This window comes from Cottoperca gobio, chromosome 14, assembly GCF_900634415.1.
Source record: "Cottoperca gobio chromosome 14, fCotGob3.1, whole genome shotgun sequence".
In the NCBI taxonomy this organism is placed as follows: domain Eukaryota; kingdom Metazoa; phylum Chordata; class Actinopteri; order Perciformes; family Bovichtidae; genus Cottoperca; species Cottoperca gobio.
The window spans coordinates 22,007,440-22,025,231 of NC_041368.1; the positions used below are offsets into that span (position 1 = coordinate 22,007,440).

Below are 17,792 nucleotides of genomic sequence, written 5' to 3' on the forward strand. Positions count from 1 at the left end.
AACATCTGAAATGCACTTTACTTCGGATCAATCACAACAGTTTTAAATCCGGTCATGTAGCACAGGGTAATAAAAGGCTCTTTTAATTGTTTACATTTCACAAATGCGTCTCATGAATGTTGCTCAACAAAGATACAATAACTTGTGAAGTGGGAGCAGAGTCGTGACGGTCACACGTTAGAAAAATAACCCGTCTTTCATTCCCACACATGTAAAGTTTACAATATGTATAACATCTCATACTGAAACACAACATGTGTGAAGCCGAGTGACGACGGCAGGAACAGACGGACAGACGAAAGCACAGCTTCTTTAAAAGGAAACATTTAAATTTACGCTTTCTTCTGTTTCTTCTTCTTCTTCTTGTCCGTGTTGCTCTCAGACTGCGTCGTCTTGCTCTTCTTGGCCGGGTTGAGCTGAGAAGCCGTCACGCCATCAGCCGGTCGTTTCTGTTTTGTTTTCTTGTCATGTTTCTTTGTGGCTTGTCCTTTGTCTGCTCTCGGTTTGCCTCTGAAGGTCGTGTGCCCCGCAGCTGCTGCCGCCGCCGCTGCCGCCGCCGCCGCTGCCGCCGCCGGCTCTAAGATAGGAATGTCGCGCTTTTTACGCTTCTTTGTTTCAGGCAGAAAACCTTTCTTCTTCTTCTTCAGAAGCTGCTGTTCGTCGGGCTTGTTCTCGGGCTTCTTCTTTTCAACTTTGGGTTTCCTGTGAATGTGAACATGAACACGTGCAAGGTCAACGTGATGCTGCAAGATGAAATAAATCACGTTGTGATAAACGAGCAGCTCAATGTCAGCAATGATCAATTAACATGGAAATAATAATGAAGAAGAAGCGCTTTTAACTCATTCGAGAACACATCACAACACTTTATAAACTGATTATAATCATATAAAACTCTACAGACTACGAGGAGACATCGAGTACGTTCACGTGCACTGAAGTTACTTCTGCAGTAATCTCATTTCTTCTTGTTTGTGTTTCCGGGTTTACAGGATGAGAGAAACCTGATTTCAGAACGTCAGTTGGACACGTAACGGTTTCTAATGTCTAACCCCCCCCCCCCCCCGCCCCGCCCCGCCCGTCCTCACAGCTGACGTGTGGCTGTGACAGCAGAGCGTTACACCTGGAGGATCTAACGGTCCTGCATCCAAAATAATTACATTCAAAGTGATTAAAAGTGAAACTGACATTTAACTCTTGTAAATATCAGAGACAAGGACAAACTGTGGCCTCATCACACACACACACACACACACACACACACACACACACACACACACACACACACAACATTTTATGCATAATTCAGTGTGCTGACTTTTCAGTTTGTGCATCGTCTCTGAAGTTCTATCTCTACAGTCATGTTCACTAATTCATAGGCGTGTAACCGTTCTGAAACAGAGAAACCCCCCCCCCCCCCCAGGATGGCCACTAATGAACCAGAGATTACGATTAAGTCACTTGTCATCGATGTGCAGACTGGTCCTGTTTATTCAGTTCATCTATGTGAAGTTATTTAATGAAGTTAATATATCTCAGTGTTGTTGGAGGGATTCTGTAGCCCCCCCCCCCCCCCCCCCCAAAACAAACACCTAAAACTAATCTGATTTCTGAATCGAACCCTGGATTCTCCTGGATTTGGAGAATAGTCACGCTGCGTGTGCACCTCTTACAGAACCTGCTTATTACTGTGCATGCAAACACACACGGCAGAAGCACGCTGACGAAGACACCACAATAACTCACACGACTCCAAAGTGCTTCACCACGGCCCAGTAGGTGTCCTCCAGCTTGCCGGTCTTCTTGAACTCGATGACGCTGGTCAGGGACTTTAGGACGGTCTGAAGCGGCTCCAGGTCCACAGACAGCTTCTACACCGTGCAGGGAGCAGAAGCAGAGACTTGAGTCTGGACTGAAACCACATCGACACTCTTTAATCCTCGCGCTCGCAGCCCACACATACCTGCTGGTGGACGTGCTTCACCAGGAACTGACAGAGCTCCAGCGTTTTCACCACCTTCTCCTTCACCACCTTGCTCTCCGTGTCACCGACCTGCTGCAGACTCTGAGAGGAAGACACGGAAGTTAGTCCTAAATCCTACATGGTGCCGTCCTTATTTCAGTGTTCCTAAGATTACTCAAAAATAATCCCTCTCGCTCCTCACTCGTGACGGCGTCTGTACCTGCAGAGACCCGGCAGTGTTCATAACATTTGTAGGGGTCGACCTCTATAAAAGCGCAGCGACCAGGTGCCAGATCGTAAACACGGATCCAAGAGGAAGCCGAACAAAGGCAATAGGCAAGCAGACAAAGCACGTTCTACCACACGACTGAACGTAATGTGCACCATGACCCTCGTCCTGCTCATTGTGCCTTTGACAAAGCTCGATGACGTAGAGCAGCTCAGAAGGTCTGATGCTCTACGGAGGAGTGAAGCCGAGGAGCAACACAGAGGTGAAGAGGTGCATCTGCATGATGTGTGTGGACACACAGAGGTGAAGAGGTGCATCTGCATGATGTGTGTGGACACACAGAGGTGAAGAGGTGCATCTGCATGATGTGTGTGGACACACAGAGGTGAAGAGGTGCATCTGCATGATGCGTGTGGACACACAGAGGTGAAGAGGTGCATCTGCATGATGTGTGTGGACACACAGAGGTGAAGAGGTGCATCTGCATGATGCGTGTGGACACACAGAGGTGAAGAGGTGCATCTGCATGATGTGTGTGGACACACAGAGGTGAAGAGGTGCATCTGCATGATGCGTGTGGACACACAGAGGTGAAGAGGTGCATCTGCATGATGCGTGTGGACACACAGAGGTGAAGAGGTGCATCTGCATGATGTGTGTGGACACACAGAGGTGAAGAGGTGCATCTGCATGATGTGTGTGGACACACAGAGGTGAAGAGGTGCATCTGCATGATGCGTGTGGACACACAGAGGTCAGCGAGTGCAGCTTTGATCATCACTCATAAACCTTAGAGAACAATATAACTAAAGGATGTCGTCGTATACGCGTCTTCACTTGTAGTGAATAATTGACGTGCAGTTAAAGCCCTGTATTATATTACACGAAGAAAGATTACTTTTAATCAGTTCAGAGGTTTACAGAATTATAATTGGGTATCAGACGGAACAACGGCCCTAAGCTGTGATATAATCACGATACACCGCGGCCTCTCGGGAGCTTTAACGCTGCTCTGTGTCCACGGAGCTCCTCCTCCTCCTCCTCCTCCTCTGTGAGATGTAGAGCCGTGTTGACCTACCGCTGCCAGCTGACCCGAGACCTTCACACACAGCTCCGTCCATGGAGCGCCGCTCAGCAGCTGCTGAACCTCCCTGCTCTGCATCGCACGCAACACCAGCACACAGGCTTGGCCCTACACACACACACACACACACACACACACACACACACACACACACACACACACGAATGTCCATCAACAGGAATGTACACATGAACTAAACAAGGATCTTGTAATAAATCTTTTTCTCATTTACCTGTTGGTGTATTCTGACTCCAGATTTGATGTGCAGCACGGCGGCGTCCAACAGCTTCACACACAAACCCTGTGGAGAGATCACACATCAGTTACTGCCTGTCCCAACAGTGACCTGCATCTACCTGCTGTCCCAACAGTGACCTGCATCTACCTGCTGTCCCAACAGTGACCTGCATCTACCTGCTGTCCCAGCAGAGCTCACAATCATTCATTAATAATGCTTCAAAATAACCGAGCTTCATCACATGTCATTCTTTTTATTTAGCTCAAAACAGTAAAACTAAAATTATTTCAAAATGGAAGCTTTAGCAATCATTTCAAGTGTTACAGCCTCCTCCTCCTCCTCTCCTCCTCCTCCTCCTCCCTCCTCCTCCTCCTCCTCCTCCTCCTCCTCCTCCTGTGTGTCTGTACTCACAGGGAATCTGGTGAACAAGTCCGTGAACATCTGAGCGGTCAGCGGACTCTTCCTCCGGCCCATGAAGGAGTTCAGAGCCTCTGTGAAGATGGTGGAGACTCGGTCCACGTCCAAGTTGCCCATGAACCTCAACTGCACACAAGGAACATGTTTCTTTCTTACAGGAGTGAACGGAAGTGTTTGTCACAGGCGGGTTAAATGAAACCAGAAACTGGGCAACGTTTAAGACGCTGGAACTTAAAAAGAAATACTTAAATGATATATCGCTTATCAAAAACTAAATGTATCCGTGTGAGGAAGACACTGTGGATAAGAGGGGGGCACTTCCTCCAGGACTGACCCACTTCCTGACCCAGTAAAACACAGAACATGTAGTCTGTCTGGTGCAAAGCTGCACACGAGACACAACAGTTGCAGATATTGCCGAGTGATGTAACCTCAGCTGAGGCCACAAATCAGTGCGTGTAAACATACGTCAGCTGCAGCTCCGTCAGCCGTCGGCTCCTCTTTGGCGTCCGCAGGTGGAGCTCCTCGCAGCACTTTCACCACGTACAGAGATGCACTGCAAGGACAGTTAAACGTCAGTAAAATACAAAAACACCCGAAACTCTAATTATAAATATGGCCTATTTGAGGATAGGGAGGGCCACAGTGTGTCCTCGCTGCCAGAGGGCACTTTGCACTTTCCAGCTCCCTCATCAAACACCGAGTCGTACCTGAAGTAGTAAAGGCAGACGGAGGAGTCGGACAGTTTCTGGCTTTTAGTCATCAGTTTGTCCAGCAGGTCGTGGAGCTCCCCCTGTCTGTCCCCGGCGGTCCTGCAGTAAACCTTCGACCTGCACAGCTGGTTCCTGAGAAATCCCACAGACGGGAGACGTTTGTTCAGTCAGAGAGAGAATCAGTGCAGCTTCCAACACGCAGAGGTTTCAACACTGAGCTTGGGTCGGACTCTGTGTGTAACTGTGCTCCTTTTAAACGATCCTAATCAATTCTCTTATTTTACATTAATCATGGAAATGTATCCCAGTTTTTAATGTTCATGTTATGTTTTATTTCCCTTCCTGTAAACCACTCTGTGCCGTATGAAAGGTGGTATGTTACCTGAAGATGTCTGCAGCTCGGCGGAGGAAGTCCTGCTCCTGCTGGTCGCTGCCGGAGCTCATTCCTCTGTCGATGATGGTGAGCAGAGGCTCCACCAAACCCAGAACCAGAGGACTGCCAGCCTGCCGGGCCACGAACACCTCGACCAGGTCCAACACCTGCAACAGGACAAACACGCGACAGCAGATTTAGATTTCTTCCCTTCTGATGGAGCGAGGCGAGCCGTTTCCCTGCTTCTAGTCTCTGTCGTGTACAAACTCTACGGACTCTGGGTGTGTACAAGTCCCGCATGAGGTACCTTGATCTTAAAGTCTCGGACCAGCGTCTTCTCTTTCTGTATTTTCGTCTTTTCATCCTTCTTGGCCTGGGCCTTTTTCTTCTGCTCTGAGAACAGCGCCGCCAGCCCCTTGTCCAGCTCCATCATGGAGGCATCGTCCAGATCTTCATCACTGCTGCCGTCCTCCTCCGTGGCCTGAACATTCAGCACAACAGGGGATTCAATAAGAGGTGCAGTAGATACATGACATGACGCTCTGAAACTAAAAGGTAATTAGAGTTATTATCGGACACGTAAGCAGTTAAATACATCGTCGTGAACTAAAAGTAACTCCATCACGACTGGGACCACGCCTGAAGACCCACCAGAGCATTCTGCTGCTGCAGGACCTTCATCAGCTCCACACGGAAGTTTTGGTCCACCGCTACCTCTTCTATCTCCTCTTCATCGTCCTCGTCGTCGTCATCGTCGTCCTCCTCCATTGCTTCATCATCTTCACCGTCATCCGAGTCGTCACCTGATGCATCAGACTCGTCATCCTGGCAGAGACACAACCCCATGTTTTAGGATTTTAAATCAGTCATTTAAGACACGATGAAGTTATCGATCAACGATCGGTCCCATCGCAAAGATAAGAACGAACCTCCATCTCTTCGTCTTCCTCTTCCTCATTTGGCTTCTTCTTCTGGGTCTTGTTGTCGTCAGTGACCACCACAGCACCGTCCTCCTCGTCATCCTTCTCTGGGTCCAGAACCTACAGAGCCCCAAAACAACCGTCATCACAATGACCTAATGAAGTGTGCAGCGCAAGTTCTTATTAACATGATGTGAAATAACATCACACACACACACACACACACACACACACACACACACACACACACACACACACACACACACGTTACTCACATCTAAGATGGCGGTTAGAGCCGCTGCAGTAACGTGGGGGCAGATGGAGGTGAAGACCGTTCTGCAGACCTGTCTGATATGTCGGCTCGGCTGAGACAGCAGGGACAACAAGATGTCCACCATCACCTCCACCCACTCCGGCTCCTCCTGCTCCTGCTCCGTGGCTGCACCAGAGGGAAACGCACAAACACATTGATGTGCAGCTTTAACCTTTCTTTGTGAATATTCTATACAACATGCATCATCATCATCATCATCATCATCGTCATCATCATCATCATCATCATCATCATCATCGTCATCATCGTCGCACACGAGGCCTCACCTTGTTTCTTCTTCTTCTTCTTGGCCTTCTTCTCCTGAGCTTTGTCCACGCAGCTCTGCAGGTCCTTCATGATGTCCAGCAGCTCTTCGGGGGCCTTTCGAGGTGAAAACGTTTGCTTTGTCAGCGGACAGCGTTTGTTGCTTGGAAATTAAAACTACAGTAAAACAATAACATATATAACCAGGGCTCTGGCCGTGTGCTGTACCTTGAAGAGGTGCATGCCGACCAACAGGAAGAGCTGCTGGAAGGCGCCGCTCTCTGCAGTCGGGCCTTTCTTTGCTTTCTTCTTCAGGTTGGCCACCGACTCCAGCATGCTGAGGACAAACATGTAGAGCGCTCAGGCGTGTTGCTCCTTTAGGAGTGCTAACTCATTTGCAGAGGTTACACGTGAAAGACCTGCATTGAAAGTGGTACTTAAGCCAAAGTATATATATTGTTGAGTAGTTTAATTTATAACAAACCTTCATATCTTATAAACTCTTCATGTGCACAACTTAACTTGTAAAGTAACTAAACCTGTCAGTGAGTAAAACGTGAAGTAGAATGAAAGTAGCACCTCAACGTTGTACTTCAGTACTTGAGTAAATGCGCTGACACTACGTTCACATGGGAGTCTGTAATGTTCTGACGCCATTAGAAGTCGTCCTGCTCTAATAAGATATGAGGAGCCCCTGTTGTCCCACCTGTCCCAGGCCTGTCTCTGCTCAGGGCTGACGGGCTTGCTGCTCTGGGCGTGTTTCGGCTGGTTAAGCAGGACCTGTGCGTACTGCACCAGGTGGTCGATCCACATGGTGCCGTCTGCGGTGACGCCCAGCGCACGCTTCTGGTTGACTGCTGCACCTTCGCCCGAGTCCTCGGCCAGAGGCAGGTGGTGCATGGACAGGAGGAGTCTGAGCGGGGACAGAGGGGGGGGGTCAGTGAAGGTCATGTTTACAGAAACACTACCGGCCCTATTTGTATGAAGCTTGTAGCATGGATCCAGAAGTGCTGCATGACCTAAAGAGCAGCAGAGAAGATTCCCCCCCTCACCCAAAGAAAGAGTTGACGAGCACTCCTCTGGTTCTATCATCCAGCGGGACCGACAGCTTCCTCGTAGTCTCCGGGATGTCGGCCGAGGCCTTCTTGGTACTGAAGAACGCGTGGAAGAAGACAAACCTGGAAAAGAAACGACACAACAGCAGCTGACGGTCTTCTCTTCATCCAAACTCTGAGACGTGACATGTTTTAACCACCGGCCGGCCTCACCTGGCCACGTCCATGATGAGATCCTCCGACTTCTTCACAAGATGGTTGTCGATGATCGAGCAGAGGCGAGACACGATCCACTTCCTCAGGCGGAATATGGAGTTCTCCTTCCTACAGGAAACTCAACAGTTACATTCATCCGGTTTCCATGTCGACAGATAAACATGCTGCTGAACACACCGGAGCAAACACTCACTGCTCCTTCGCTTCCTGACTGTCCTTCTGCTTGCGAGTGCTGAAGTCCAGCAGCTTGTCCGGCTGCGGCTGCAGGAACGTGTTCTTCAGCCAGTCCACGTAGTGCTGCACGGCTGCAGGCTGAAGGTGCTGCACCACCCTCCACACCGACGGCACCACGGGGTAGCCCTGGTTGGTCAGCGAGGAGAAGCCCACCATCACCGCGAGCTGCTTGTCGGCGTCCTGACAGACCTCCAAGAAGTCCGACACGTAGACGTCCATCTCCGGGGCCAGCTTGAAGCGGTCCGGTTTCTGGGAGAGAGAAGAGACTCGTATCAGTCGTTAATATTTCATGTGATATTCTCTCTATGAAGCACGAGATCACGCTGCATTCTACAAAACAATGTTTCACATTAAAAGGGAAGGCTCAAAGACTTTTATTGTGAAAAGTGACGAGGCCACTGACCTGCGCGGACACCACGTGCTCGCCGTACTGCATCATCACCTCTCCAGACAACACCTCCTTCAGCTGGGCTGCAGACAGCAGAGGCAGAGCGCTGCCCAGCAGACGGAAGCTCAGGTAGCTGGACACAAACAGGGGACATGTTAGCAGCGTAGCGGGAGCAGCACGACGGCGTGTTTCATACACAGACAGGTTGAGGTCTGTCCACTAATGCAGCAGAACGACGAGTCAGGCAGAAATGCTTCTTGAGAACACTTACGTCTTCTTAGGTAAGAACAGAATCTATTTCATTATTATTATGAATTGTGTTTAATGTGTTCTACACTTGTCTAATAAAAGGATTTATATTCGAACGTAAGATATATCCCGCTCTGCTCCCCCCGTGAGGACTCACTGAGCTGGCCCCGGCTGCTCCTTTAACATGCCGTTGACGATGGCGGTGTTCCAGAAGAGCTGGAAGCTGTCTTCCTTCAGAGACAGCTTCAGGAGGTCCAGGACCACCGCAGGGAGGACACACTCCTTCTTCACCGAGCGGGCGGACATCTTCAACACCTCGGTCAACCTGCAAGACATCACGAGCTTAGACTCTCGACACGGCAGCTGTTAAATAGTGTGAGCGCCATTAGAGGATAAGGGGGGGTGGGGGGGGGGGTCACAGTGTTCTCACTTGGGGATGTTGTCTGCGTTGATGATGGTGGAGGAGCCCAGCAGCTTCTTGAGCTTCTTGGGTTTGAGTGTTTGTGGGAAGCGCTGCAGAGCGACCAGCAGCAGCTGCAGCTGCTCCGGGGTGCTGAAGGCTGATGCCAGGTCAGTTTGCAGAGCGCTCAGCAGGACCTCCTCAAACACGTCCTCTGGGATCTGAGGGTCAGCAGAAGAAGAAAGTAAAAAGTGTTACATTTAAACAAAAACATGGTGACGTTGAGGAACTGTGTACGTGTTATAGAGATATGGCTCATATATATATATTATATGTATATACACACATATACATATATATATATATATATATATATATATATATATACATATATATATATATATATATATATATATATATATATATATATATATATATATAATAAGAGGTGCGAGCAGTTTTCACCTCATTGAGGATGTCCATCATGGTCTTGGTGGGCAGGTCCTTCAGGTGCTGTTTGCGCTGGCTGAGATTCTGCAGGAGCTTCACACATCCCAACACCACCTGCGGCTCCTGCAGAAACACAAGACACACGTTACACTGCAGCTCACACACACACACACACACACACACACACACACACACACACACACACACACACACACACACACACACACACACACACACACACTTTCCCATTTATCCTGCAAACACACGATCTGAAGCTCCTGTCGAAGCTGTGACTCGTGGTGGGACGACTTACTTTAGGGAGGCGGCTGGACTGCTGAAGGGCGAGGACGCCAAACAAGTTCCCAAACATGGCATTTCTGAAAAGTTTCTGGAAAGAAACAAGAAAAGACTTCAATAAAGAGTTCATTCATGAAGCTTCTGGAGCCGACAGAGAAAACATTAACACACTGACCTTTTTCACCGTCTGCAAATTGTGCTTTTCTTTGATTCTGTCGAGTAATTTCTGCAGAGGAACGTCTTCAAAGGCGCTCAACACCTGAAAAACAAGATGTCATGTGATGCTAAAGCCACAAAATCTTCTTTATTTCCTGCTTTCTGCTGCTCATGTATCAATACATTTACATTTCATTAACAAATAAATCGTTAATGATCACGTCAGGACAAACTAATCAAACAAAAGAGACATTTGAAGATGTTTTCGTGTGTGATTTGTGACAGCAAGTGGACCTTTGAGTTGAACATAATTATTATTAAAAGCTTGGTGGTCGTGTCCGCCCACCTGTCCCAGAGCCAGGCTGAATCCAGGCCTGGCAGCCTCTCGTGTGTGAGCCAGTCCATCCACCAGCCTTTTAAAGGTGTAGTCCAACTCATCTGCCTGCAACACACACAGCAACACACACAGGATGCACTTATTGAAACACCGTACACATTTTATAACATATTGTTTCTATTGATAGTTTAAAGAACTACTTTTAAGTTAAGTTATCAACCAGGATATAGTACTGTACTCAGATACAGTGTTGAGGAACTGGAGGATTTAGGAGAAAAATTGTACTTTTTACTCCATGACAGTTACAACTAGTTACTTTATACATAATAAACACTTTTACTGTATTTAAATACATTAGTGCAAAGGGTTTTCTGCCTCTTCCCTGCACTGTATATCATTTATTATCTGTTTGTGTGTATTATATTGTGAAAATAAACTTAAAAAACCTTTATTTGATAACTGTTACTGTGCAGATTAAGATATATGAATACAAAATGTTATATATTAATAAATAATGATGTTTTATTACAGCAGTGGTAGTGGTAAGTAAGATCTGAGTACTACTCACTACCACTGTTACACAGACTACCCTGAACCCAGAGTATGTAGTGCTCTGCCTCACCTTGTTGTTGGTCTTCAGGTACTGGATGAGGTCTCCCACCGCCTTCAGCCGGACCTCCTGGTCCGGTTTGGCTAAGTCCCAGAAGAAGTCGAGGAAGACCCGGTTCTGCTGCAGGACCCCGGCCGGCCGGACCGGCTCCGGTGTTTTCACGGAGAGCTCCACCATCTCTACAGACATCTCCTCACAGCAACTACTGTCCATGCTGCAGGAAAACACGTGTGCCCCACCGCGGCTACTGCTTCCGGGTCGACCACTTTTTTTTCACTAACTTTATTTATCAAAGCAAAACAGAATCGTGACAAAATGCTGGGACAGATTATAATAGATGTTACATGCATAAATGTAAAATAAGTAAAGTTACCCACAATTTTATTGGATTTATGTGAGTTTATATTAAGACTATCTAACTTTGAAATATTAGAATAAGAGATACAACTATCAGATTGAATGACGAAAACTTTAGAGAAAAAAAACTTAGATTTGTATAAATATACACATATATATATATATATATATATATATATATATATATATATATATTTTAAAATATATATATATCATTTTTTTTAAATTATAATATATATATTATATAATATATATATCATTTTTAATTATTTTCAATTTTTTATATTTTAATGTTTATTATTTCTGTGTAGCTGATCCTTGACGCTCAGATTGTAAAAGGATTTTGTAAAAAAATACAAATCTGAAGATGTTTTTCTTCATTAATGTAAGTTTCATATACTCATCAGCTTTTGTTAGCATGAGCAGATAAGAACAGAACCATATATTCAGAAAAATATAGTTTTAGAGGTCACTCACCTCTAGTGCTTTCATCCAGCCGTGCAGATTGTACGAAAAATTACATTTAATAAAAAACATTCAACAATTTCCCCTTGATCAACACTTTTATGTTTCCACATCACACCTGTGTGTTGCCTACTGGACCATGATGGACTTCCAGACTAGTTGTGACGTAAGGATTTAAGGTGAGCACAGAGAAACTTTCAGCAGATTAATGTGAAAACAGCCTTCTAGTGTCAAACTCTGCACAAACACCATTCTGCACCGTGACTCTCAAAGCTCAAAGTAAAGGAACAACAAGCAAAACACATTTTGTGGGTGGAGGGAGACTTTAAATTGAAGCTACAGATACAAAATATAAAAAACTGCCACCGCAGAAATCACACCTGAGATATTTCTGGACGTGAAACGGGACAAAAACATCTCAACATTGTTTTATCCATAAAAAGAAGTTCTTTATTAAAATTGCATGCTAATTTCTATTATTCCCGGACCAGCTCATTTAGTGGCCGAGGGAGAGGTTGAAAAAAGATTATCAGTCAGAGTCAGACGCTAAGACGATCAGAGTAGTTTCCTCGGGTCTCTTTCACTCGACGGGAGCAGCCAGCACAGTGTCCAGGGTGCTCTGAGCTTCTCTGATCTGCTGCTGCAGTCTCTGCTTCATGGCTTCGTTCTGGGCCTTCTTCAGCATGTCCTGCATGTCTCTGATGGCTGCCCGGTAGCCCGGGGCGTTGTGAAACACTCGGATGGCCTTGTCGCCGCTGCACACCAAGAAGCGCCCGTTAATGTCAAATCTTAAGTCGTTGATCTCCTCGCTGTGGACGCCGTGCAGCTCCTCCTCCAGCTCGCCGCTGGTGGCGTTGTACATGGCGACGTTACAGCCGTCACTGATGGCCACTACCCGGCCGTCTGGAGACAAGGCCGCCAGGCTGCCTTCAGAGGACGCACAGGGGACCGTCTTCAGGAGGTAAGGGTCCTGCTGCATTTTGTACTCCACATTTGTATTCCACAGCTTCCACGTGCCGTCTTTGGAGACAGTCACCATTCTGATGAATAAGAAAAGAAAGAAATTATACTTTGCATATTAAAAACAAAAAGATTCTTTGACGTATGTGCAATCAGCCTCTGAAGCTCACTAACTACCATTTTATTATATCTTCTTTGTTTAATAATTACAAAGCGTCAAAAGGTGCTAGAGATGTATTTAACTTTGCACACAGCCAGGCTAACTGTTTCCAAACGTTATGCTAGTGCTGGACCACATGGACACACACACACACACACACACACACACACACACACACACACACACACACACACACACACACACACACACACACACACACACACACACACACACACACACACACACACACACACTTACCTGTGAGAGTCATTAGAAAAGGCGAGTGCGTGAACACCTGCTGAGTGGCCCTTCAGGTCGAAGGCTCGCGCCACCTCTTTGAACTCTCCTCCCTTCCCGAAGCAAACCTCCCACACCTTCACATCCGGCGTGAAGCCACAGGACGCTACAAACCTGAGAAACACACGATTACATCTCCACTTCAGTGTTTTTATCTGCTGTTGGAAAAGGAACATTGTACCTGAAGTGTCTTTCATGTCGTCTGAGAAGTAGGGGTGTAAATATGATATAATATAGATTCTTTGGACACGGATACAATATTTACTGATGTCACAAAGTCTGCCACTGTAAATGTCCTCGCTGTGGGACGAATAAAGGTTTTCTGATTCAATTTCGTTTTGATTCGATTCGATTCAGGGTCCTGCGATCGATACGAAACGATATCATTCGCCCATTTACCTCCATCAGGACAATATGTTCATAAATCATGTCAATGCAGACTGATGCATGTACTCAAACATAAATGTAATTAAGTTTAAAAGTGAGACCCTTCTGAAGCAGATGCATGTTGGGTATTATATTTCTACACAGTACTTGAAGAAGAAACCCTACATCGCCTTAAAAAGTATCACTTTTCAGTCTTTCCCTGTTTGTCAGTGTCAAATAAATAAATGTACCGACCTGCCACACGGGGAGACGGCAGCATACGAGTTGGTTATCTGGTTGGTGTTGATGGAGGCCAGGACTTCACCCTTCAGGTCCCAGATGTGGATGCTGGTGTCGATGGAGGCGCTCATGATGAACTTGCCTGCAGAGAGGAAACACAGAATCAGCCCATCGATCTAAGATCCAAGATATTCTCAGGATATTTTCTTTCTGCTCGCGCGTCACTTTGAGACGTTAGCCGACAGGATGTCAGTCAGAGACGAACCTCAGGGCTGCTCACAGGACAACTCTGGGTTCTACTGTCAGCACGAGTGTTGAGTTGTTTAGCCTCTTTTTGTTGTAGTCGTGTTGTGTCTCTTTGTAGTCGTGTCTCTTTGTAGTCGTGTCTCTTTGTAGTCGTGTCTCTCTTTGTAGTCGTGTCTCTCTTTGTAGTCGTGTCTCTTTGTATCGTTTGTCTCTTTGTAGTCGTGTCTCTCTTTGTATCGTTTGTCTCTTTGTAGTCGTGTTGTGTCTCTTTGTAGTCGTGTTGTGTCTCTTTGTAGTCGTGTTGTGTTGTCGTGTTGTTGTCTCTTTGTAGTCGTGTTGTGGTCTCTTTGTAGTCGTGTTGTGTCTCTTTGTAGTCGCGTTGTGTCTCTTTGTAGTCGCGTTGTGTCTTCTTTGTAGTCGCGTTGTGTCTCTTTGTAGTCGCGTTGTGCTCTTTGTAGTCGTGTTGTGTCTCTTTGTAGTCGTGTCTCTTTGTAGTCCGTGTTGTGTTTCTTCTTTGTAGTTGTGTCTCTTTGTAGTCGTGTTGTGTTTCTTCTTGTAGTCGTGTCTCTTTGTAGTGTTGGTCTCGTTAGTCATGTGTCTCATTTTGTGTCTCTTTGTAGTCGTGTTGTGTTTCTTTGTAGTCGTGTCTCTTTGTAGTCGTGTTGTGTCTCTTTGTAGTCATTTTGTGTCTCTTTGTAGTTGTGTTGTGTCTCTTTGTAGTCATTTTGTGTCTCTTTGTAGTCGTGTTGTGTTTCTTTGTAGTCGTGTCTCTTTGTAGTCGTGTTGTGTCTCTTTGTAGTCATTTTGTGTCTCTGTTGTTTTGTGTCTCTTTGTAGTTGTGTCGTGTCTCTTTGTAGTCATTTTGTGTCTCTGTTGTTTTGTGTCTCTTTGTAGTTGTGTCGTGTCTCTTTGTAGTCATTTTGTGTCTCTGTTGTTTTGTGTCTCTTTGTATTGTTTTGTGTCTCTTTGTAGTCATTTTGTGTCTCTTTGTATTGTTTTGTGTCTCTTTGTAGTAGTTTTGTGTCTCTGTTGTTTTGTTTTGTGTCTCTTTGTAGTCATTTTGTGTCTCTGTTGTTTTGTGTCTCTTTGTAGTCATTTTGTGTCTCGTCTCTGTTGTTTTGTGTCTCTTTGTATTGTTTTGTGTCTCTTTCCAGCTGTTTTGTGTTTCTTTGTGGTCGTTCTTCCTGGTTGGTTTAGATATACTAAAGAAGAACCATAAACATTCAGCGGTTGTTCTCAGGTCATACATTGCAAATATACTTTATACTTACTTAAAACACACAATGACAATACAAACAAAAACTACAAATCCATACATGACCTTAAGACATTTGGTGTGTACCTGTCTCTGCAATGCCAATGTTGAGGATGGGAGCCTTGTGTTTCTGTGGGAAGTCCTCACAAGCAGCTTTGAAGATCATCGTGCCGTCCTCCTTTTTGATCATTTTCATGATTCGGATGGTGTCTCCATTAGCCAGCCAGGTGATAAACGCCCTGCAGGGGGAAAGGTGACAGTCAATGAAGGAGGTGTTGGGATTATCATGAGCCTGTATGATGAAGCCGTGCAGTCCTGTGGGAAAAGAGCTTTAGTCTTGGTTGAGCTTGGGCCAGTAGTTCTGATGATTAAGGTTAGTTAGAAGGTAGATAGGAAGTGCTTTATGTCAATGAGGGTCGGCACAAGTTCAGTAAGAGAGAGGGGAGACCTGGAGTCCGGGCTGAAGCGGACCAGCGTGGCGTGATCCAGCTCCACATTGGCCCTCAGACACTTGTGTTCCCGCTCCAGAAAGTCCTTGGTGCTCCAGATCCGGACGGTGCGGTCATCAGCGCAGGACGCCAGGTACTTCCCGTTACTGCTGAAATCCAGGCAAGTCACGTTCGCACTGTGGCTCTGAAATACATGGATACAAATATACACATGAGCCTGAAGTGATGCATCATTTGTTCCTATTGAAGATGTAAATCTATAAAAACGGTTTAAAAATACAGTTTGCACTTTATTAGGTTAATCTAGATAAAACTAATTCATTCAAATAAAACATCAAAACTCTATATCCATGAAGGTTTTACTGTGTTTAATGTTTAGGGCTGCAACTACATGTAAACATCTAACAACTATAAACATGTGCCGTAAAACAACAACGCTCATTGTGCTCAGAGGCTCTGGCAGTGTGTGTGTTTTACACCGTGTGCTCCAGTTTACCTTCAGCGAGGCTGCGAGCAGCGGATGGCTGAAAGTGTGCTGCGTAGGTTTATCCTTCCGGCTGCGCTGCTTCTCCTGCTTTGGTTTCTTGGATGCAGGACCCTTCGCAGCACTGCCTTCAGCTGAGAGACAAAACACAGGGCGACTCAGGAACATTTGAATTCATCAGATTAAAATATTGAGGATTCTCTTGCCGAAGATCTATGAGACGCAGGAAGTGATGACATGGATTTGGCAGCTTGTAGCATCTGGTAACAACAAACCTAAGCTCTGAAGTAATTATGATGTTATTACATACTTACCTTGTGTGTGTACACAAACACTTCTAAAGCTTAAAATCAGCTGTTATATGGAGGCTTTTCTTCTTTCTTTCAATAATGTGTATTTTAACAGAGATAAAAACGTAGAAACCAAATGCATTATTTACATTTGAAATAGTTTTGGCCCCAAAAGAAGAACTAAATGATTGAGTTGATGTCTCCACAGTGTAGCATGAAAGAGGAGAATACCGTTTTCCAGCCAGAAAAACATCAGAGAGGTGATATTGGGCTCTAAATATTGAGTTGGTCTGGTTCTTTGAGCCTCTGCAGTCGACTCAGTGTTAGATTGAAGAGTTTAAACTGTGAGTCCAGAGTTCAGCTGATATTCTCTGATCCAGTTCAACAGTGCCAATACTAGACTAACCTGCTAAAGCATTGTTAAAGCAGCACACCTTTAATTCCAGCTTGCAAAATGCATTATTGTGCACTTGACACTGAACCAGAAAACTGTTCCTTTTTAAATCTGCACACATTTGATGCTAAGCTTTCTGTGTATTTCACCAATGACTGCTGCTTCTGCACACTTTTACTCTGGTTGCATGATTGTACACTTATGTTCTCCACGTGCACAACAAACCATTATAATGACTTTCTACAACCAAAAGGCATCTGTGAAGCTCAGAGGTCACATTCATACCTGCATTTTGATCTCATGTTTACATAATTTATAGCCAATGACGACAGGTGACAATCACTCAAAGTTGCTGTAGTTTCTATTACTCGCTTTATAAATTCGCGTGAACGAGCTGGTACACTACTCTCGTGCACACACTTGTTATGCGTGACTGAATAAATGAATGAATGAATGAATGATTGAACGCGCGCGTGTCAAAGACCACAGAAATAGTGACTCACTGCTACAGCTAGAGTTACGTTAGCTTAGTCTCTTACCGGCAAACTCCGCCGCTTGCTCTATTTCCTCTCTTATTTCTTCTTTCCGTCTGCCCACCGCTAATGCGACCAGAATAACCAGTGCTCCCAGTAACACAGTCAAGGCGAACAGTGCGGCTACTTCCATGTCAAAAGTTTACTGCCACGTACTTTAATACACTGCTAACGTCTACTTGGCTACTACTCGCTACTTGGAGCACTGCGCATGCGTCACAATGTATTAGTCGTCTTCTTCGTGGATTTAAGTGTCGGCAAACCCGGATATGCGCCATTACCGCCACCTAATAGACCGGAAGCTAGGAGCATAAAACAAAACAAAATGTATTTTTGCCAAACCTGTTTCTTTAACAATGATTTTTTACATAGATCCATATTCAGTATTAT

At 45.6% G+C, this 17,792-nt stretch overlaps 2 protein-coding genes across 2 annotated transcripts; both read right to left on the reverse strand.

Moving 5' to 3' along the window:
- On the reverse strand, positions 1–11,170 carry mybbp1a (MYB binding protein (P160) 1a). The gene is made up of 27 exons (XM_029447779.1): positions 10,919–11,170; positions 10,306–10,401; positions 9,979–10,062; positions 9,820–9,894; positions 9,522–9,629; positions 9,087–9,277; positions 8,814–8,981; positions 8,423–8,540; positions 7,979–8,268; positions 7,783–7,893; positions 7,567–7,692; positions 7,221–7,427; positions 6,743–6,851; positions 6,538–6,631; positions 6,213–6,376; positions 5,947–6,057; positions 5,669–5,842; positions 5,325–5,498; positions 5,027–5,184; positions 4,642–4,776; positions 4,400–4,487; positions 3,926–4,057; positions 3,509–3,577; positions 3,271–3,384; positions 1,964–2,065; positions 1,747–1,871; positions 1–702 (listed from the first exon to the last, which is right to left on the reverse strand). Exons 1-27 carry the CDS (start codon positions 11,117–11,119, stop codon positions 333–335), a joined length of 3,894 nt encoding a protein of 1,297 aa, XP_029303639.1. The 5' UTR covers positions 11,120–11,170; the 3' UTR covers positions 1–332.
- A 985-nt stretch (positions 11,171–12,155) lies between these two features.
- Positions 12,156–17,632, reverse strand: tbl2 (transducin beta like 2). The gene is made up of 7 exons (XM_029447780.1): positions 17,409–17,632; positions 16,198–16,319; positions 15,701–15,885; positions 15,340–15,491; positions 13,767–13,893; positions 13,107–13,259; positions 12,156–12,768 (listed from the first exon to the last, which is right to left on the reverse strand). Exons 1-7 carry the CDS (start codon positions 17,533–17,535, stop codon positions 12,309–12,311), a joined length of 1,326 nt encoding a protein of 441 aa, XP_029303640.1. The 5' UTR covers positions 17,536–17,632; the 3' UTR covers positions 12,156–12,308.
- Between the last annotated feature and the right edge of the window lie 160 nt (positions 17,633–17,792).

Coding starts and splice junctions, on each gene's coding strand:
- mybbp1a (XM_029447779.1), bottom strand. CDS start 11,119: ATGGACAGTAGTTGCTGTGAGGAGATGTCTGTAGAGATGGTGGAGCTC. Junction 10,402..10,918: donor ACCTGAAGACCAACAACAAG/GTGAGGCAGAGC, acceptor TGTGTGTTGCAG/GCAGATGAGTTGGACTACAC. Junction 5,843..5,946: donor AGGAAGACGAAGAGATGGAG/GTTCGTTCTTAT, acceptor TGTCTCTGCCAG/GATGACGAGTCTGATGCATC.
- tbl2 (XM_029447780.1), bottom strand. CDS start 17,535: ATGGAAGTAGCCGCACTGTTCGCCTTGACTGTGTTACTGGGAGCACTG. Junction 15,886..16,197: donor TGCTCGCAGCCTCGCTGAAG/GTAAACTGGAGC, acceptor CATGTATTTCAG/AGCCACAGTGCGAACGTGAC. Junction 12,769..13,106: donor TTTTCTAATGACTCTCACAG/GTAAGTGTGTGT, acceptor CTTATTCATCAG/AATGGTGACTGTCTCCAAAG.